The sequence below is a fragment of the Numenius arquata genome, chromosome W, assembly GCF_964106895.1.
Source record: "Numenius arquata chromosome W, bNumArq3.hap1.1, whole genome shotgun sequence".
NCBI classification, from domain to species: domain Eukaryota; kingdom Metazoa; phylum Chordata; class Aves; order Charadriiformes; family Scolopacidae; genus Numenius; species Numenius arquata.
Window position 1 is genome coordinate 1,838,400 of NC_133615.1, and position 21,994 is coordinate 1,860,393.

Sequence of the window (21,994 nt, forward strand, 5' to 3'; positions counted from 1 at the left end):
CTCAGCCTGGATGGTCGTCCCTGGATCCACACTCCAGAACACCAATTTTAGGCTGCAGGACCATTACACGGCATCACCAATCGCTGTGTCATTTCTGCCATAAAGTTAAGCAATCCACAGAAACAGCTTTGAGTCCCCTTCGAAATAAATTGGTTCCCACCATCTACCCTTTTCTGGCCTCTGGTTATTGTCCTCCTGATATTCATGGTTTACTGGCTGGTTTTAATCATAGTAAAATGGAACCCTGTTGAAAGGACAGCCGTCAACATCGGACAGCCGGGCTATGAAGTGCTCAGTCCTCCCCAACATCCTCTTTATTTGCCTAAAATTTCTTTGCTGTAATGTTTTCCTCAATAAATACAGCCCATCCCGCAGTGAGAAGGAAAACTCGTTGTTTGAAAAGGACTTAAAGAACAAACTCCTGCGCTGAGTCCCATTCCAGAAGCTGCGTCTATAAGCAATAAAGGATGAAGACACATAAAAAAGTTCAAAGTCCAGGCTAAAAATTCAGAGGATTAAAGGAAACATTTCAGAGATGGAAAAAACCCATGAAAATTATATGGAAAAAAATTGGGCCAAATTCCCGGTCATTTCCAATAGCATCGGAACATTTCCTCAATCTCAGAAACTAGCAAGAGGAAAGAGAGATCGCAATGGAAATAAACTCATTTCAGCCAGTTGCAGATGCTGCCACTACTGTTTTTCATGAAATAATTTTTTTTTTTTATGTTTGAACCCACCAAGCAAAGCCAGCTCCTCTTTAGTTCTGGGCCAAATTTAAAGAAACAGCTTCTGGAAACAAGAACTTGAAGGAGATCTTCATTTTCTTTTCTTCTCTCTCAAAATCAATTATTTCTCGGCTTAACCAACAGCGGAAAAAGCTGAACCAAGCACATATCTAATTCCAAAGCCAGACAACGCATAAAAAGCATTCGACCAGATTTCATATTTTAAAGCCCATTTCAGAGCTTTTTGCTGTCCAGGCAACGATCGCTCAGTGCCCGAGGAACAGCCGCAGGAGGCGGCGCGTGCTCCGCGCAACCAGGTAATCCTATATTTTGTGGTCGGATCCCAGAGAGCTGCCAACTTTCCTGCCTGATTGGATATTCCCGGAAAAATATTATATATTTTATATTTTTAGCTTCTCAATATCTAAAAATGTGTTAAGAAACCACAATTCATTCATTTATGAACTGTATGTGCACGGTATCTGGATAAAGCAAGGCAAAAGAAAGAGTTAAGCAAATTACTTCTGTCCCTATTCTGCCCCCAAAAAATAGCCAAAATATTTCTGTCTTCCACAAGTCAGTTCCAAAATCCAGATCAAATCTGTCAGACGATTTGCCAGAGAGCAGACTGGAAGTTGTGATTACCCTTCCTTACTCAACAAGTCCATGTCCTTAACACCTTCAATCATAGAATCATGGAATGGTTTGGGTTGGAAGGGACCTGAAAGATCACCCAGTTCCAACCCCCTGCCATGGCCAGGGACACCTCCCACCAGACCAGGTTGCTCCAAGCCCCCTCCAACCTGGCCTTGAATCCCCTCCAGGGATGGGGCAGCCACAGCTTCTCTGGGCAACCTGGGCCAGGCTCTCACCACCCTCACAGCAAAGAAGTTCTTCCCCACATCTCATCTCAATCTCCCCTCTCTCAGTGTCAAACCCTTCCCCCTCCTCCTAGGGCTCCCCTCCCTGATCCAGAGTCCCTCCCCAGCTTTCCTGGAGCCCCTTGAGGGACTGGAAGGGGCTCTAAGGTCTCCCTGGAGCCTTCTCTTCTCCAGGCTGAACCCCCCCAACTCTCCCAGCCTGTCCTCACAGCAGAGGGGCTCCAGCCCTTGGTGCATCTCCTTGGCCTCCTCTGGACTTGTTCCAACAGCTCCATGTCCTTTTTGTGCTTCACTCCTTCAAGGCAGGTCTTACCCTCCCGGGACTGGATGGCACCTGGCTTCCAAGTCACCGCTCTCCACCCCAACCCGAGGCGGAGGATTCCAAGAGAATCCTCTTAAATCTCGACTGCTTATTTTTTTCTCTGCTTGAGCAGCGCGTCAGGGCAGATCCTAAACCCCAATGACTTTCTGTCCAGCCCCGAAGCAGGAGCTGTTCCCTCCATCCACCTCAACATGTAAAACCACGCGCCACGTACCATAAACGTGTCCGAGTTGACTTTAAATGAGGTGAAGAGGGAAATAAAGTGAGAAAAACAAACCAGGCTGGAAACCAAAAGATCCCCGCTGAACTTTTCATTTCATTACTTACTCCATAACCCGAGGCCTGACTCTCTCCCTTGATTTTTCTTCTCTAAGATCTGGCTCGTACCCGTAAGTCACTCCCACCGAAAAAGCCACTCAAAAAATGATGCGTTCTAAGTTTTATGCGAGATCTCAAGCGCTGAGGAAGACAGGCAACGTCCCTTTTAAATTTCCTAGTTAATTTAGCTCTAGCCAAACACGTTATTTTCCAAATGTGTGAAATAGTCATTTCTGACTCAAGATCTGGGATGCCAGGCGCCAGCCCAGGTGAGCTTTTAGGACTGAATTAGAAACCCATGAAAATAGAGTTTATAATGGGAAATGCTGACGGACTCTCAGCTACAGCTACACTGGTGGGAACCACTGGAATAAAGCAAACGCAATCGCTCACCTCCTTTTACCGCAGTTTATTGCTGGAGAGAAAATTAAAGAACTTAACAACTTGCTCTCCGTTAAATTGCTTTTCCTTTCCCAGACTTTTTTTTTTTTTTGGTGTGCCCTTTGTGATACCACTTACTTGTAAACATCCTCATTTTTGTCTGTGTGTTAAAACACATGCGTTTAGCCCCTTAAATTAGGATTTTTTTCCTCTCTGTAGTGTTTAACTTCCTATCTGGCCACTTTATTCTGCATCTTATTCAAATCAAAGCAGGCCTATTATGCAAGGCACAAAAGTTCAATTTGAGTAAAATCTGGGCAGGATTTTCTTTTTTTGCATGAAAACAACAGCATAATAAATGCTAATCATTATAATCTTTTCAAAGTGAAAGCTTTTCAAGAGTATTTTTGCATTTACGAATATAAAACACGCTTCCAATTTACATGCTAAAGGTTCGCAGAGAATCCGAGATTAGAGATGGAAGAGACCTGTATGTCATCCCTTCAATCCCCTGTCAGCGCTGGATTGTATCATCTGCTGGTAAATACGGAATAAGGAGGTTTAAGAATTATACATTTTAGCCTGGTAAACCCATAATCATCCGACATCAATCACGGCACGCGGAGAAATTTGGAAGCCTGCATTTCTGCACTGCTCACGTCCATCAAGTCCCAAATTAGCGCATCCATCAACTCCTTCCCTTGGTCAGACGGGGGCACCAATTAGGGTAAAGAAACCTGACCCTTTTTAATTAAATGGCTTGGATGATGTGTTTTATGAAACTTGGAAGATTGACTCGGCTAATTTAAAAATCTCTCTCCCCTCTGGTGACACGGTGGCATCACAACTGACCTATTTCTCATTTGCCCAACAGAGGTCATCAAGGACAAATGAGAGGGTTGTAAACAGCTCCCCTCGTCTTATTAAACATCACTTCAGAAACGTGTATAGATTTCGAGTGAGCGAGGTCAAGAAACCATTAGAAAGGTTAAACTGGAAACAAGAGATGGTCACAAGACTGTTCCAAGTGAGAAAATTAAATTAACCTAAAGAAAACCCTAAAGGTGACTACATCTTCATTACTTTTATTAGCGACAAAAGGAAAATCAAGAAACAGGGGAAGACCTATTGAAAAAAAAAAAAAAAAGATGCAAAGCACCAACTACCACCTACCTCCATCATCACGGTTTGGTGATAAGGAATTGGCTGAATGGTCGCACCCAGAGGGTGGTACTCAATGGCTTTAAGTCCAGATGGAGAGCAGTGACTAGTGGTGTCCCTCAAGGGTCCGTACTGGGACCAGTACTGTTTAACATTTTTATCAAAGACATAGAGGGATTGAGAGCACCATCAGCAAGTTTGCAGATGACACCACGCTGTGTGGTGTTGTCGATACACCAGAGGGATGGGATGTCATTCAGAGGGACCTGGACAGGCTGGAGAGGTGGGCCCAGTTGAACCTCATGAGGTTCAACAAAAGCAAGTGCAGGATTCTGCACCTGGGAAGAAACAATCCTCAGTATAAATACAGCCTGGGGGATGAGGTGTTAGAAAGCAGCCCTGAGGAAAGGGACTTGGGGGTGCTGATGGACGAGAAGCTGGACATGAGCAGGCAATGGGCTCTCGCAGCCCAGAAGGCCAATCGCATCCTGGGCTGCATCAAAAGAAGTGTTGCCAGCAGATCCAGAGAGGTGATTCTGCCACTTTGCTCTGCTCTGGTGAGACCTCACCTGGAGTACTGTGTGCAGGTCTGGAGCCCTCAATATAGAAAGGACATGGACCTGATGGAGCGGGTCCAGAGGAGGGCCACCAAAATGATCAGGGGGCTGGAGCACCTCTCCTGTGAGGACAGACTGAGGGAGCTGGGGTTGTTCAGCTTGGAGAAAAGGAGGCTCCGGGGAGACCTCATAGCGACCTTCCAGTACCTGAGGGGGGGCTACAGGAAGGCTGGGGAGGGTCTGTTTACAAAGGCCTGCAGTGACAGGACAAGGGGCAATGGCTTTAAGTTGGAGAAGGGGAGATTTAGATTGGATATTAGGAAAAAATTCTTTACCATGAGGGTGGTGGAACACTGGAACAGGTTGCCCAGGGAGGTGGTTGAGGCCCCTTCCCTTGAGATATTCAAGGTGAAGCTCGACAAGGCCCTGGGCAACCTGGTCTAGTTGGGGGTGTCCCTGCTGACTGCAGGGAGGTCGGACTAGATGACCTTTGGAGGTCCCTTCCAGCCTGGACCAATCTATGAATCACCTTTGTTCCACGTTTCACATTCACTTCTCATGAGCAACTGCTGCCGTTCTACCAGGGGGAACGTCAGCATTAAGCAAAGAGATGGCGTGGAGAGACACTGTAAAAATCTGCTGCGTTCGTATTTGTCCTGAAATGCATCGCGCGCTCATCCGAAACCGGGATCAGAAGGATACCGCAGGCAAAATAGCACTTCAACATCTAAAGAATACGCTTACTCAGAACTTGGTCAGCTAAACGAGAAAGGGAGGGAGCCAAAATAACTCTGCAGGACCCACTTAAGCAAATGAAATGGTGGAGACGACTAAGCCGCCACCGCAAAAAATGTACTTTAGTACCTAAAACGATACCGCTGAGTATATCCCAAAGCTTTTCTCCTCCGGCTGACCCAGCTCTCTGAACACTTAGGAGTTTTACGCTCCCCGAGATAACCAAAATTCACAGAACTGACTTTTCCAGGCACTCAAGGAAACATCTGACAACTCTAACGTGCTCTACAGTCATTTTCATTAAAAAGGCGTCAAAACGGGCCCCATCATAAGCTCTTGGCGTTTTGGACTGTGTTGTAATTTCACAGGAGGGATAACAGAGAGATCCTCCTGGAGAAGGGGTGCAACAGGGTCACACTCCGCCACCAAAGGGGTCTGAAACTCCAATCTCCCCTTTCATTTGCACGAACGTCAACGACTCCTTCCTCTAACGAAGCTCTACCAAGACCAATCATTCCACCGATGCCCAAGCGTGGGCCGTTTTAAACACAGAAGCAGCTTCCAGCTCCGGAGCCCAGTAAGGGAAGGAGCTGAGACCACAGACACGTTCCTCCTCGGCGGATGTTGGCATTCAGTGCGTTGGCTCCTACAAATCTCCCTTCTTTGGCATTTAATTCTCCCCGTTCACTGTAAACGACGCTTCGGATCCAATTCATCATTATAAACGCTATTCCGAGTGCCAGATCCCTAATGTTCAGGATACGCAGGGGGAGCGATTTCAGTCTAGGTTCACTGGGAACTCCAGGTATTACAGTCAACTACCCCAAACGACATGACACCCAGTTGGAAATCTAAGTATCAAATTATTCCGAAATGCTCGTGGTTAAGAAAATAACATATTGCAGCAAGCGTAGCCAAAGGTTTTTCCAAGGAAATCAGATTATAGAAGAACAGAGAGCTCCAAGACAAACACAGCTATAAAATGATCCATTTTTTTCAGCTTTTCTCCAGAAAAAGTCCCGATTGTTTGCTCTATATCAGACATACATGCAAGATGTCTATTTTTCCCCCTCTGCTCTGCCCTGGGGAGGCCCCAGCTGGAGCACTGGGACCAGTTCTGGGCTCCCCAGTTCAAGGAGGACAGGGAACTGCTGGAGAGGGGACAGCAGAGGGCTACAAAGATGCTGAGGGGCCTGGAGCATCTCTCTGATGAGGAAAGGCTGAGGGACTTGGGTCTCTTGAGTCTGGAGAAGAGAAGCCTGAGGGGGGATCTGATCAAGGCCTATAAATACTTCAAGGGTGGGTGTCAGGAGGATGGGGCCAGGCTTTTTTCAGTGGTGCCCAGGGACAGGACAAGAGGAAACGGGCACAAACGTGAACATGGGAAGTTCCATCTCAACATGAGGAGGGACTTCTTCTCTTTGAGGGCAGCAGAGGGTGGGAGAGGCTGCCCAGAGAGGTGGTGGAGTCTCCTTCTCTGGAGACACTGAAACCCCGCCTGGACACGTTCCTGTGCAACCTGCTCTGGGTGGACCTGCTTTGGCAGGGGATTGGACTGGATGATCTCCAGAGGTCCCTTCCAATCCCACATTATTCTGAGATTCTGTGTGATTTTAACCCTCCTAAGTAATAATTACACTACACACTGCCTGGAAGAACGATTTTAAGAACCTCCTCACAACATACGTTCTTAAAATACATACAAATATACTTCACTTCTTTCCTACTTCTAGTGACACACACTAATGACAACGCTGTTAGATAAATGTATATAATCTGGAAAACCAACTATGCAACAAAACCAGCAAGAGATTGGGAAAGATGATGTATATGTCAGTTTAATCAAGTTTATTTAGTCCAGAAAAAGTAAAAGTAGGGATGAGGGGTCTGAGCAAGAAGTTCAACAGGTTTTTAACACAAGTTAGATAGTAATTAAAGAAATTATGATTCTTCTGTTCTTTAAGGTCATAAGTAGAAGGATTAGACCGGATTCCTTAATATAAATGTAGGTTGCATCAAGAGGAAAAAGGTAAATGAATATCTCCTTCCCACTGAGCTGAGAAATGAGAGGCCCCCAGCTCCCACATGCTGCAAGGACTGAGCAGGGACACAAGGGATGGAGCGACCAGACCCTGAGGAACCACAGAGGCCAAAACCACCGTAACTTTGGGCTGTAATTGCCTCTATGGTGAGAGAGCAATCAAGCAGGAACTTCAGGGCAGCAAATTCAAATGTCAGCATCTAAATCGGAGTGAACCTTCATTTTTTCTTTATTGCCTTTTTTTTTAGATTTATTCTTTATTTATTTTCCCCAGGCTCATAGGGAATAGAGGAGGAGGACTTCGACACCAGCAAATTCAGGTATGAACATTGTGACTTCCAGAGAACAAAAAAAAAAAAAAAAAAGAGCATAAAGAAGAGGAATGTTAAACCATAATTTTTAAATAGAAAAAAAAAAATTCCTTCTTGCCTATAAGATTAGCAAGTCCAGATCCTTTGGAAATGGAGATTCTCCAGTAATTCCAGCACAGTGGATGGTGCTCCATGGCCCTGCTCAGACCCAGCAGCAGCAGAGCCTGCCCGGCCAGGAACAGGAGACCGGTCCGGGGAACAGCAAAAGAAAATGCTCCTAAATGAAAAATACCTTCAACAGCCTGAACTTGACAATGACAGGGCCAGGAACTAAATGCAGGTAGGTCCTTCTTCACTCAAGTGACTGCATCAGTTATCGCCTGTTCTGTCACAGCAGCCTCAAGAACATAAGCAACTTGAAAAATACTTTCATATCAGGAAAAAAAACCCAAGAAGTTAGTTTATACCCCAAAAGAACTTAGAAGTCAAGTACTTGTTTTCAGGCTTAGACCATTATACCCATGCAATAAAGGACAAAATGATGACACCAGGGAAACTGAGGCTTAATATCCAGAAAACCCTTCCTGATGGATCTATTAGGCCATAGGACACGGTCCCAAGGGAGGCACAGGAGTCTTATCACTTGGGGCCTGTAAAACCAGAGCAGAGGGATGATCAGCCAACGCCGTGCGGGAACAATCCTCTCCTGAAGGTAAACTGGGCAGACCATCTGCCAGCTGATGGCCACCCCCAGTGCTGTGATCTATTACACCCCATTATTTTAATTCACCGAGACCGCGTGGCCTCGCTAACCAAGGCTGCTCCTTCTTCAATCCAATCTCCTCAAAGTTCAAGCTAAGTAAATCTCTGCCAGGCAGTTAAAAAAAAAAAAAGCAAAACCTTTTTCCTAAATGAAATTTGCTAATTAAAGCCCCGTTTCTCTGCAGCACGAGGTTAGGAAGAGCGGGAATCGCGGTGGCGTGCATTCCCGCTGAGCATTTCTCAACAGATACTAGAAGAAATTAAGACGTAGAAGACACAGCCTTTCTGCTGTCACTCCCCACCCAAATAAGAGTGTTGTACAGAAATGCGGGTCTTAAACACTTTATTGCTATGGAATGTTGCTTTCCTATAGGTTGATAAACCCATGAAATTGAAAAAGTCCTGCCATCAGGGCTTTGCTGCCATTCGCTGCCCGAAGAGCAGCCAACAGGAATGAAGGCCTATCAGACCTACCAGCCCAACCAGGTTGATGGTTGGACTAAATGATCTTAAAGGTCCCTTCCAACCTAGACAATTCTATGATTCTAAGGCACATCCACAACAGGCAATCAGGAGACACCAAGCACAACGAAGAGGAGAACGGAAGAGCCTGAGTCTTGGAAGAAGGCACATATAAAACAGACTAATAACCTTGCTTTCGTCCAAAGGTATCTCCTGCTTCCACGTAAAAGTTGACAGAGATGGATGACAGGCAAAAGAACAAGGTGAAGCAATGAGACAAGAGCATGCAACAAAAGGAGGATTGCTTTAGCGCTCTTGCTTCAGCAGTGCCTCAGCATTCATACGTCTTAATGCAAAGGAGGGTGTCAAGGACTGTGTCGTATGGGTAGACACGAAATACGTGCAATTACAACTTCCAGAAGCAAGAGTACTGTAGATGTCCAGCCATCTCCTTGGAGTTACCTTCCCAGCAGAGCTCCAATCCCTGGCTACGTGACATCCCAGCTCATGGGTAGGAACTACTCAAGCCAACAGGAGAATCATGGAATGGTTTGGGTTGGAAGGGACCTTAAAGATCATCCAGTTCCAGCCACCCTGCCCTGGGCAAGGACACCTCCCACCAGACCACGTTGATCAAAGCCCCCTCCAACCTAGCCTTGAACCCCTCCAGGGATGGGGCAGCCACAGCTTCTCTGGGCAACCTGGGCCAGTGCTTCACCACCCTCACAGCAAAGAAGTTCTTCCCCACATCTCATCTCAATCTCCCCTCTTTCAGTGTCAAACCCTTCCCCCTCGTCCTATGGCTCCCCTCCCTGATCCAGAGTCCCTCCCCAGCTTTCCTGGAGCCCCTTGAGGGACTGGAAGGGGCTCTAAGGTCTCCCCGGAGCCTTCTCTTCTCCAGGCTGAACCCCCTCAACTTCCTCAGCCTGTCCTCACAGCATCTCGGTGGCCTCCTCTGGCCCCACTCCAACATGTCCATGTCCTTCTGATCTTGGGGACCCCAGAGCCGGAGGCAGCACTGCAGGGGGGTCTCAGAAGATAGCACTGAGCAACCGGAGAAGCAAAACAGGTACAGGCAAAGACATTCAGGAGAGGCAGTCAAAAGCACTGATACAAGCTTGCAGAACACCCTTTGCTCTGCTAAAAGTGGAAAATAAGCCCATAAAAAACTAAGTTTGGCTCAAAGCATCTGTTCCCCAGAACTGCGTCTCTGCTCAGCCCTCACAGGGGAGGAGAGGGGAACGCAGGGCAGAGCCTTGATGGTTATGAATCCAGAAGCACCTTTACTGTGGTGACAGAATGGCACCGCCCACTGCCTCGGGGGTCCCACAGGACTCGCAGCATCGATGCAGATGAACTGATAGCATTTTATTTTTGTGTTAAATATAGCGTTAATTATTCCTCCTCCTGACAGAAAGCGTACCCAAGAGCAACGCGCGTGGATACACATCAAGAGATGTGCGACTGGAGCGGTCCTCGGGAGTCCCCTGCTCCCGAGTCCCTCACTGGAGTTATTTTCAAGCCAACAACAACAATAAAATTAAAAGCTGATGAAAGCGTTTCTGCTAATTATTTGTGTTGGTGTTCAGGCACTTGAATGTTAAGGTGGAATATTAGCAAAGACATCTGTCTTCAGACATGGCCTACTTCTTCGCTCGCTATTTTAAAACTGGCGGAACATTATGGTGGAGCTATTCCCAGTTCACACTGGTGGGAAGAGCAGGGAGTGGAGCAGGTCAGTCTTTCTGGGGAAAAAAAAACACCAAAAAAAAAAAATCCGCCCAGGAAAACAAATGAAGAGCAGGGAGGCTCTACAGAATTGGAATAGAGAAACGAGTGAAAGTGAAATTATGTGTTAATTGAACACCGTAGGGGATGTCAGAGACGAGCTTCTCTTTGCCCTCATCTCCAAGGGACCCCCAAGAGGCTGGATTCTTAGCACATTTGAAGAGACTTGACTTCTACTAATTTTTTAGAGCAAAGTAAAATACCTGTTTATGTAACTGCAGTATTTTTGCTACCTTTAAATATTGAAGTAGCATGTTTAAAGTGAAGGTCAAGCAAAACATCTATTAGCTGTGCTGTATCTAGACTACATTATACCTAAATAATACCCAATATCATGCTCAGCATTCTCTACTTCTTGCCATTTGGGCTCACTTTCTATTCGATTCTTCACCCAACAGGCTCTGATCACTGGCTCCAAATATTCCAAAGCTGCTTTTTTCCTTCTACCTGTTCAGAATGAAGAATTTGCTATTTTTGGTGGTGGGGCAGGAGTTGCCTGCCCCGTTTCTCTTGGCTCTAGAAGTCAGTAGATACATACCATGAAAAATTGCTAATTCTCTTCAAAACCACTTGGAGCTTAGCGGTAACTGCGATTACAAAGAACAGCCGGTCACCAAAAGGAACCAGTTACTTATTCCTGAATATTCACTGGAGTGGATATTCCAGTTACAAGTGCTCTGATATTCGATGGTCAATGAAGTATTGACCAATACAAGGAGTATGTTCCCTTCTTCCACGCGTTAAAGCTACTCCCAAGGAAGTAAAACCATCACCTACAGCTCTTGGTCCTGCAATGAGAGATCCCATCATGACTTACCAGGGGAAAGTCGAGCGACCTCGGGGGGTTGGACTAGATGATCTCCAGAGGTCCCTTCCAACCCCATATGATTCTGTGACCTGCAGCAGGTCTGTATACGAGGCACCTGGGGGAGCACCTGAAGGTCCACAAGACTAAACTTGGGACAAATGCATAAAGGAATTAAGGATATAACTCAGAGAGTACACGAGCGGCCGTGCAGAAACCTCTCCCATAGCTTTGCATCTTGTGTAGTCAAAGCAAGAACCATGAACAATGCTGAAAATGACCATTTAAAGGCAAAAAAAAATAAAAATAAAATCAGCGATGGTATCAAAAGAGCAACTACCTTATTAAATATGCTAAGCATTTTGTTTGGGTTTTTAATTTGCTTATCTCCCTGCACCCCCATTTACATCAGGGAAAGCAGGTGCATCTTACGGCACAAGGCAATAGAAAGAAAAAAATCAGAATAAAACGAAGAGCGGCACGTAAAGAGTCAAATATTTACCTGATTTCCTGACAGTTCCTTTCACACTTCAGACCTGTTGCGTTTTTTTTTTTTATTATTTTTAACTAGAACCGCGCTAATGAGCTTTAATGGCGTGAGAGAGCACACGTTTGTGCAGGAGCGGTGCGTGCGGAGCTTACAAATACCACAAAGGAACATTAAGCAGAGAGAGCGGGGAGCGAGCACTGGGGAATCGTCCGTTCCATTAAGCAAAGAAACCATTAAGCGCTATAAGGTCATCGAGTGATGTAAAAAACGGTCCCACAGGCATATATTATTATGGCACGTAATAAGTTTGGGAGGGAAGCGGAGTTTGGTTTAGTTTTGTTCGCTACTTTTATTGCGGTTTACGAATTCACACGAAATAGCCTAGAATTTCCTGGGATTAGGAAGCAAAAAAGGTAGGAATAAAAAAAAAAAAAAAAAGATTAAATCAGCATTGGCTGATTCTAGTTGTTATCAATCAAGCTATACCTCCCAAACATTTAATTTCTGAAAGTCGTTTTCTTCCTTTATGAAAAAAAGAAAGTGATCATAGACCCAGGGAACAAGAATTATGGAACACTTCACATCACATTTTCTTTACTCTGTCCAATATAATATTTTCTAAATTTTAGTATCGTGGGTTTCCTGCGTTTATCCCATAATTTCTGAAAAGAAATATCTCCTTGTGTCACTCTAAATGATTCGATTTCACCCTTAGTTCATTAAAAACCCCAAATACTGGTAGGCAAGAGTATCTAGTATTTGATTACATACTTTTTAGCCATTCTGTGCACACTTAAAATAGAACTTTTGAAATTATCAGTGGATTTAGAATATTAAAAGATAAAATTTAGGAAAACAAGGAAGCTGTAAAGCTCAGTGAGGATTAAAATTTCTCCACATCCACAAGATTTTAACCTCGGGTTCAAGAGCTGTCCTGGGAAGCTGTCTCCTGGTACTTGAAGCCCATTAGACCTGTTACAGAAAGGGCAATACGGAATAAGGTGCAATCACAATAAATACAGGGAGGTTATTTTTAATTCCAGTTATCTTCTCTCTTTAGAAACTGCTGGTGTTCTGTCTAGACAGGCATACAGCAAAAATGTTGATGAATTATTATTATTATTATTATTTAAATTATAAAACATACCCTGGCTTTTTTTATAAAACATACCCCCCATGGTGTCCAACACCTTCTAAAAATATCTTTTAAATCATTTAAAGCACTTGAAGAAATAAGTTGCCGCTTGGTTGATTGCTTTTTTGGGAGCATATGGGCTGACTTTCAGCTGAAGGAGAAATGTGACAAATGGGTTTTTTTGTTTATTCTTTGGTATTTAATGTTAAAAGTTTAAACCCAGAATAAACCTGGTTGCAGATTAACCTTCCCCACAGCCTTTCCAGGGAGACTCCATGTCTGCTTTTCATCACCTTTAAACAGCAGAATGGACTCCACTCTGTGATCCTAAAAGGACTCAACTCCAGTTAGATGATGCTTCGTTGTGGGATTTTTCTCCCTGCTCCAAAATAACCTCTGATTTGAGCCAGGACTGAATCAACGGCAACACACCCACGGCGAGGAACCGAGTGCCCAAAGTCCATAGGGGTTAAGGAAGACAAACACACAGAAGGAAAAAAAAAAAAATAATAATTAAAAGGCATTTAAATATCCAAATGCTACAACTCATGACTCAATTTACTGCCAAGAGTATTCAAGGTGAACTATATGGATACACACTGTTCCCACAGTCTCTAGACATCAGCTATTGGTGATCACCAAAGCCAGGACGTTGGTCTACGCCAATCTATAGCTGCGATGTAGCTTATCTGCCGCTTGGTTGGTTTGGTGTTGGTTTGATATTTTTTTTTTTAAAGAAAAAAAATTATAAATAGTTTCCAGCGTAAATAATTTTCTAGTTATAAATCATTATGACCACACACAAAAATTCTCATCGCGCCAGAGAGCTGGTCTTCACCAAGGGGCTGGATGCTGAAGGGTGGGAATTTCCCTCTAAAGGAACCTCGGATTCCACTTTTTATCATCCTCTGAAAGGCCAACGTTTCAGATGAACACTAAAGCCAGCACCTTTGAAGGACTGACCCTGCAACAGTCCATAAATAGAGATATAAGACAGGGTAGTGCAGTTTCTAGGTGAAATCCTACCGATTACTAGAAATACCAATAATCAGCAGTCTGTTAAATCGGGAGGTTTAATAGGGTGCTGGAGGAGGAAGCAGCTCTTAGTTTCTCTCCGGTGCTCTCATTTCCATCTCAGCCTGGAAGGCTTTTACAGCTGGAGCACATCGGGGCTGTGAGGACCCTCGAGAAGTTCTTAGACACGGTGTTATTTTTCCCCCGTCCATGGCAGGCTTCGTGCATAAAATTGGCGACTGATTAAAAACAGTTTTCATTTGCTACATTTTCTTTAGTGAAAGCACTTTAAGCCATGAAAGCATAAGGGGAAGGGCTTTAAAAGGGCAATATACTTTCAGTACCCCCAAGCAGACTGTTCCACGTGGAGCTGATGGTTACCTTTTAGCGGTGACTGCTTTATTGACTGTTAATGCTTTAAAAAGAGCGGCAAGACCACGTTCGGAGTCTTTACTGCGAGAAAGATATATGCCCCCTTATGCAATAGCAGTGGTTTGGCAATTGTAACCTCCAAAGACATAAAACGTTGATGTATTCTACGTTGCCAAACAGCACAGTAAGTACTTAAAACGCTGTGAACAGACCTATAGTTTAGAAGTGACACTGCCCAAGATTAGATTGTAATTCAGGGAATGAATCTCTTCCTAAAACCTGCCTGAAATATTAAAGCTCGTGATCCTTCCTTGAAAATCCTCCTCTCTGTAAAAGGGAAGCTTTTCTGAACATGGGAAGTTTATTTGCTTTGCCAAGCGATGATTAACACAACATACTGGAGTGAGAGACCTTCATTTCTCCTCTTGCCCTCTTCCCCCTACTCTCTCGTGTTTCCATCTGCCAGTGCCTTAAGTCAATGATGTTCTGCCAACATTGCACGGCGACTCCCTCAAAAAAAAAAAAAATAAAACAACCAACCCACAAAAATTCTGCTCGCTCAGGAATACGTGTCCTTCAGAGAGCAAAATACTTCTACTTGAAGAACTTGTTGCTCATTTTAAATCCCATACACCTTATATTCCACCTTATAAATTGAACCATTTTCACACAATGAGGGGAAAAAAAAAAAAAATCAGAAAACCAAAATCAGCAAGATCAGAAGACACCTATGGAGATCATCTAGTCCAGAAGAAAGCAGGGGCAGCTACCAACAGGCTGTGCTCGGTTGTGTCCAACCGGATCTTGACTATCCCCAAGATGGAGACTCCCCCTTATGGGAAAAATACTTATCTGTAAACTAACTTCTAATATCTCAGTTTGTGCGCATAGTCCCTTGCCCTTCCCACTGATTTTTCCAATTAAGAAATCTTTGTCCGTTCTTCCAGTTTCGGCCAAATTGTTCTTGAACGGAGTTAAGTCCTGTCCTCCCCCTCCCAATGGCCCACCGTCCCTGCGGGGATATGACATCACGACCTTCCTATGAAATGCTCAAAAATCACAGAGCTGGGAACACAACAGGGAACACTCACATATGTGCGTTCACTTGAAAAGAATAAATTGGAGTGATTTTATTAGTTAGTGGTTGCCAACAAGCAAGATCAAGGCCAAGTAACGACTTGAACTGGCAAAAAGCCCCGCTTGGCAAAGCGCAGCTCCGCAGGGTCCCTCCCAGGGCGACTCCGTAACAGAACGGCCAATTTCTTTGCATCTGGGGGGGTCTCCATCACTTTGGGTGGGAATCACAGCACAGGAGAACACACACTGCTGAGGACTTGAGGGTAAACGACCAGAGATTCAGACGGAAAAAGAGCATAGAGGAGGTGGGTTAGGAAAGAGCTAAGACTTATTGCCTGTTTTAATTGGGTATAATAAGAAAACACACCTTTTCTAGCTGGTAGAGAAGAGTTTGGAAGAGGAGAAGCAGAGTTTAAAGGACCTTAAGGCTGGAAAAGGCACCAGGTTGATGAGGGACACTGGAGAGACCAGCTGAGAAGAGAGCTGCCTGAACCCCCTCCCTGTACAACGGGTGAGAGATTAAGACGACACAGGATGGCAAAAGGTTATGGAATATTTTATCCTTTTTTCCCAAGGTTACTAAGTAAGTCCCTGTGGATGGATGCTCAACCCTTGTCGAGGGAAGGCAACCAGGTCTAAGTCAGAGGGATCCGCAATACACAGTAGTTCCATCCACAAAAAGAGAGCAGAAACAAAAAACATCCCCTTAGAATGGGCAAAATCCTTAAATAATGATAATAAAAAAATTATTCTGACCTCTAGCGCATTCTAGTTCATAGCAGTTACCAAGTGATTTTGAGTTTCTTTGTACCTTTCATTTGTACCATTTCCAAATATTCCCCCCCCCCCCCCCCAATAATTAAGACGATTAAGGACTCACGACATCCTTCCACAGACCAAGGAAGAGGCAAAAAAGAGCCCTTGAGAAAACTTCAGACGAACACCCGACAGACAAAGGTGTTTGTTAAGTGAACGTGAAGCCCTAAATGTTCTCAGATGCCTGGTAATAAACTTCTGTTCCTTCTGCTATTTACCTACACTAGCGCTTATAAAAGGAAATACAAAGAGGCTGCTGATTCCAGCAAGCTGCATAATGAGTTCTTGTCTCTGAAAAAGTTCCTAAACCATAAAAATTCGTACATTCAGTGCCCTACAGAAGTTTGGCTTTTTTTTTTTTGTGATCTTCAATTCATCAGAAAAGCAGTTAATTCCCAACTTCAGAGGTTTCATCTGGTTTGAAGACAATAAATATGCGGGAAATAACTCGCGGCAACAAAGAGGTGATTAGACATATTTAAACAAGAATAATACCTTGTCAGAAAGAAATTACTGTCGCACAAGTGTCATATCGAGCTTTACTTCTTTTGAAGAGGGGGAAAAAAAAAGAAAACCCACAGCACTTGAAGTGCTTTTATGTACGTTTTTTGCTCTTATTTTTTCTTAAAAAATAATAAAAAAAAAAAAGCAGCTTCTCACAAACAGTATTTCCAGCAATCCAAAAAGTGGGAATGTTTGTGCCTACCTGCTACCATGACCTTCGCTGTCCGACTGATGATAGCTCCAACGCCTTCTAGGGATGCTTCACACTGGTAGAGACCTTCATCCGGCTTGTGGTGCCTGGAGTGGACTATGTTCTGTAGCAAGAGCGACCCGTTGGCCAGTTGCTGCCTCCTTTCATCTACTGCCAGGTTTAAGAAGACGGCGTCTTTCTTCCATTTAATAATGGGGGCTCCTCGATCCGATTCTGCTACGCAGTTCAACAGCACATTGCTTCCCCGCATGGTGACAGCATCTGAAGGCTCCGTCAAGAACCTCAATGACGTAAAAGTCTTAATCTGTGAACCTGAAAGACCAAAACCATGAGACACAGAATAAATATTGGTTGTACATGACTATGGAGGAAAACACATACAATATTAGATACAGAAACTCAATATAGGAAACCCCCAGAGGCACCATAGATATGGCTGGCAAATATTCTAAGAAATTAAGCTATGATTCTCTGCAAATTGCTGCTGGTAAAAAAGTGGGAGGAGAGCATGGAGGAGAGCAGTCTGCCCATCTATCAGGAACAGTACCAAGACCTCAAACTTGGTGGATCTTCTTCCACCTCACCAAGACCAACCTGCTCTCCCCACCAAGACCTCAAACTTGGTGGATTTTCTTCCACCTCACCAAGACCAACCTGCTCTCCCCACACCAAGACAAACTAGTCTGGCCACTGCTCTCCAGGAAGAAGGAAGAGGAAAAAACACAGGAGGATGTTCTTTATATAGAGAAGAAGCAGGAGAGGCACTGACAGTGCCAACTCTACCAGCTACACACCATCCCTGAAGCCACTGAGGACCTGAGATTTCCACCTGCTGCAAGAACCCCGAGGCCAAATTCTTATGTGTAACAGGATGCTAATCAACTTAGCGTAATTAGGAGATAAATCAGACTGTAAAGGGAGAAGGAGACGCTCTCAGAGAGGAGCTACAATATGAAGTCTGCTAGAGAGCAGAAAAATCATTAAAATGCTTGAGAACCTGTGGATGCAACACATCAAATGGCCCAACTAAACATTATCAGTCCTTTTTCTCCACTGCATCAAGTATTTTCTAGTAATTTTTTAAAAGGCAAAGCACATACAACCTGTATTTTTAGGCAACGCAGTCATAAATCTCAGTGACTACGCTCCAGTAAGAAACTATCAAAGTAGTTTCTACTATATCACAATAAAAATCCAAGTTTCTGCCCCGTCACTGGTCGTCCATCCCACCCTGTCCAGGGGTGGCACCTCTGAGGGCTTCCAGGTTTGGATCTAGATCTCTGGTTCCCAGACAGATCGGCTGCTCCTCATCTTCTAAACCCTGTGCCAGTGACAGCGCTGCCGTTCCGTGCTCCAGGGCATGAGGAACAGTTTGGAAACAGCTGCGTACGAACGCAAAAATGGCTTTTTTTTTTTTTTATTCTTCATCATCAAATGAATCCCTTTACCTCATTAGAGCAAATAAACCCAAAACCTTACGCGATAAAAAGATTCAAAAAACCCTTTTAGTCCTAAGAAAGAGATTAATTATTTCTATTTTACACCTCAAACCAAAGCTTTCTATGAACAGCAATGCGTAAACAACCACTTGGCATTTTCTTCATAGAAATTAATTTTATTGTCCAGCGCTTGGTTCCGCCTGTACATGAACCGAAGTAGCCAGGTACCAGATTTTCCTTCAAAGCATACGAAGAAAAAAAGTTGTGCCTTCAAGAAATTAATAAAACTTCGCAGAGGAGAAAGCTGGAAGCCTCAACTTGTAGAGTGTTTCAGGTGCGAGAGCACCATGAGAACTTAGAAAAACTTAGAAAAAAAAAAATGTATTTTCTGATAACACGAGTAGTTAAATCCCAATTTGTTTTTCATTTATCTTAACGCTCCGATTTCAGTTACCAGAAGAAGCACAGAAGAATTAGGTGCAAAAGCTGCACGTTGGCCCAGGGCAATTTTGCCATAAAACACGGGTGACAGCATAACGGTATATTTAAAATGCATAAAACCATAATTATTTTTAAGAACATGTGTTCCCTTTCCCTTCCCCTTTCTCCCAAAGGCAACTGTATTCTGTCTGCCGATCCCAGCTCCTCGTTGGGCACTTTATTTATGCCGCCACCGCTTAGAACACAGTTCAAGGCAGCTGTTTATGACAGCGTGTTAATGATTTTATGTGGCTATTATCGCAAGTAAATAATCCGTTTCTGCAGGAGAAATGGGGTGACGAAAGCTTCCAGTGCAGCAAATGCACAAGTTACAGAAGTCAAGCAAAGATTAACTTTCTTTTCATGCAATTACCCTTGCAGTTCGGTTGCAATTTCAGCTATTCACGTCCTTCGCAAAAGGCATATTTAACCTAAATTGCCATACTGCAGAGGAACCCAACAGCTCGAATAACCTGGGAAGCTTTCTGAATGGGAGGGAGGAAAAAAAAAAAAAATATAAAAATAATCAAATCTTCTCGGAAATATTATTTCTAGAGATAGAAGTAAGGGTGACATCTTAAAAATGGAAGAAAATGACCATGTATTTTCAGAAGAGATTACTCGGAAGGATAAGAATCTAATGGCTGTGTCTTTGTAGGATGGAGGTGCTAGAAGGAAAAAAGCGGAAGAGTATTTGAAAATCCTATTAGTACTTATTTGCATATTTGCACTTATTTGCATATTTACCCTTCTACCCCAGTGCAGAAATCCCAGCAGCCACGTTACACCTGAATTTGGGGCAACCTGGAGAGCTTTCCCGGAACGTCGTCATCTCATGGCGCCCTTGACTTCCCCAAAGTTTTCTCCCCGATTTCTACTTCAAGCAGCAAAACACTAAACCCGATTCCTCTAGACCAGGTTTATAAGGAAGAACGCGCTACACCTAATCATCAATTTATTTCAGTACCTGAAAAAAATCCAAGTGATTTCATGATCTAACCCAGGATAAACAAACAGCCTTTATTGAATTAAGGGAGAGAGAAATCCCAGGCTTGAGCAGACCCCACCACGCCTCCGTGCCTTCCTTCTGCATGCATAAAATTAAGGACCATCACCCAAAATATAAAAAAACCCACCCAAATATCCACATAGAGAATTCAGAAAGCTTTTAAACTTGACTCGCACTACGAAACTAGACTCTGCTTATGAAGCAGATGGAACATTCTCTAACCAGGCTGATGGAAATTCCAGCTGCTGTAGGGACCAAGTGGCCAGAAGATACAGCCCAGTTTCTAGAAGACCGGGAGCAGCCTTTCCAGGCTGAAAAATCAGGCTTCCAAAGCGGAGCCGCCTCTCCAGCTACCTAATGCACAGCCTTTCAACAGCTGGAAACATAAAAATGATAAAAAAAATAAAAAAAGGCTAGTTAACATCTCTCCCACTCTTTGGGCAGCTTCCTTGCGGTTGTACGGTACATTCGATGTCTCATAGCTGGAACGGCTACAACCGTAAGCTGTTTTCTCATTTCCATAAGCGGGGCAGGGGACTCATTTTAAAAGAGAGATGCTAAACCTCCTGTTTAGTCCTTATTGCAACAGCTCAGCTGAAACGGAAGGCGAGGAAGGAAGTTTATAAGGCGGCAGCCAGGCAAAAGAAATAACGCGAAGAGCTCTTCGCAAAGTTGCTGTGAAACACGCTCGTGTTTTCCGGTTCCAAGTTTTGCTCTCGGTGGGGGTGAATCTCTCCCTTTATTTGGGATTTTTTGCTAACGCCCTTCATTTTTCACCTGCACTTACTTGCAATCCCTCACAGCTCCGATACATCCAACAGCTAAAAAAAAAAAGGCTACGGTGATTAACAGTCACCAAGTCATGGAGAACACCCTCGTTAATGGTTATACTGAGCCCTGGTTTGATGCTCCCCGATATGATTTGCAAAAACCAGCCCATCCCCATAGTGGTTACGGCTTTCTCCTGTCACCTGCATCCCAGCCAGGACATTCTTGAAGCTGCTTTGGGACACCCTGCCTTCCCTGGCACTTGCTTCCAGGTTCTCGGAGGCTTTAAAAGTCAGAAGAGGAGAGGGAAGTGCCGTTACAGCTGCTTTATCGATCACAGAAAATAGATTCACCTTTTATGCACACACTCACAACTGTCACTGGAGGTCCAGCACCCTCATATTTGAAGAAAACAGACTTGAAGGAAAAGCCTGGAGAAGAGAAGGCTCCGGGAAGACCTTAGAGCCCCTTCCAGTCCCTCAAGGGGCTCCAGGAAAGCTGGGGAGGGACTCTGGATCAGGGAGGGGAGCCATAGGAGGAGGGGGAAGGGTTTGACACTGAAAGAGGGGAGATTGAGATGAGATCTGGGGAAGAACTTCTTTGCTGTGAGGGTGGTGAAGCACTGGCCCAGGTTGCCCAGGGAAGTTGTGGCTGCCCCATCCCTGGAGGGGTTCAAGGCCAGGTTGGAGGGGGCTTGGAGCAACCTGCTCTAGTGGAGGTGTCCCTGCCCGTGGCAGGGGGGTTGGAACTCGATCTTTAAGGTCCCTTCCAACTCTAACCGTTCTATGATTCTATGAAATTAAGAGTCCTCCAAACCCGAGGCTGCTGAAACCCATGGGATGAGGGCACCTTCGGGCTTCCTTTTCCCTTCGACTACGGGCTGCGCAGAACGGCTCCGAGCACAGATTTATGAGCTCTACGGCTTAACTACAAACTTGAATGGAAGGCGTTGTAAGAGATTAAACACCTCCCCTCCACAAAGCCACCCTCTCTCAGCTATTCCAAGCACATCCGTGTCATCAAACGAGCCTGGAGCGCTGCTCAGAGATCTGAAGCTCCGAGGTCAAGGAGAGAGCTCTTGGCAAGAGCCCAAACGTTCCTTTAGCCAAATAAAAAGAGAAGAAAACGGGAAGCTAAAAGACCCCATCCTCGGTCCCTCGCTGCTTCAGCAACCGAGGCATTACCCTACGCGATGACCTGCTTTGTGATACAGGGAAGAAAACTAATGGGTTCCTCTCCCTGCCAGGTAACATCACAGCAACTTCAAGGTTATCATTCTCCAGGCCGCAGACGGAATTAACATTTAAAAAGATGATTCTCTTGATGTGCTTCTTAATCAGTCCCTCGCTTTGAATCCTCCACTTTCTCTTCTGCCTTTGTAAAATGTAATCTTCCAGGGTGGGTTGGTGGGGTGTTTTTTTTTCCCC

At 44.6% G+C, this 21,994-nt stretch overlaps 1 protein-coding gene across 1 annotated transcript in view; it reads right to left on the bottom strand.

The window, feature by feature from the left end:
• The window catches only part of LOC141476561 (netrin receptor DCC), a 581,575-nt gene that overhangs the window by 340,465 nt on the left and 219,116 nt on the right, over window positions 1–21,994 (bottom strand). The window contains exon 2 of the mRNA XM_074165252.1: window positions 16,863–17,183. Coding sequence (XP_074021353.1) covers window positions 16,863–17,183 — 321 coding nt within the window. The remainder of the gene's footprint in view (window positions 1–16,862; window positions 17,184–21,994) is intronic.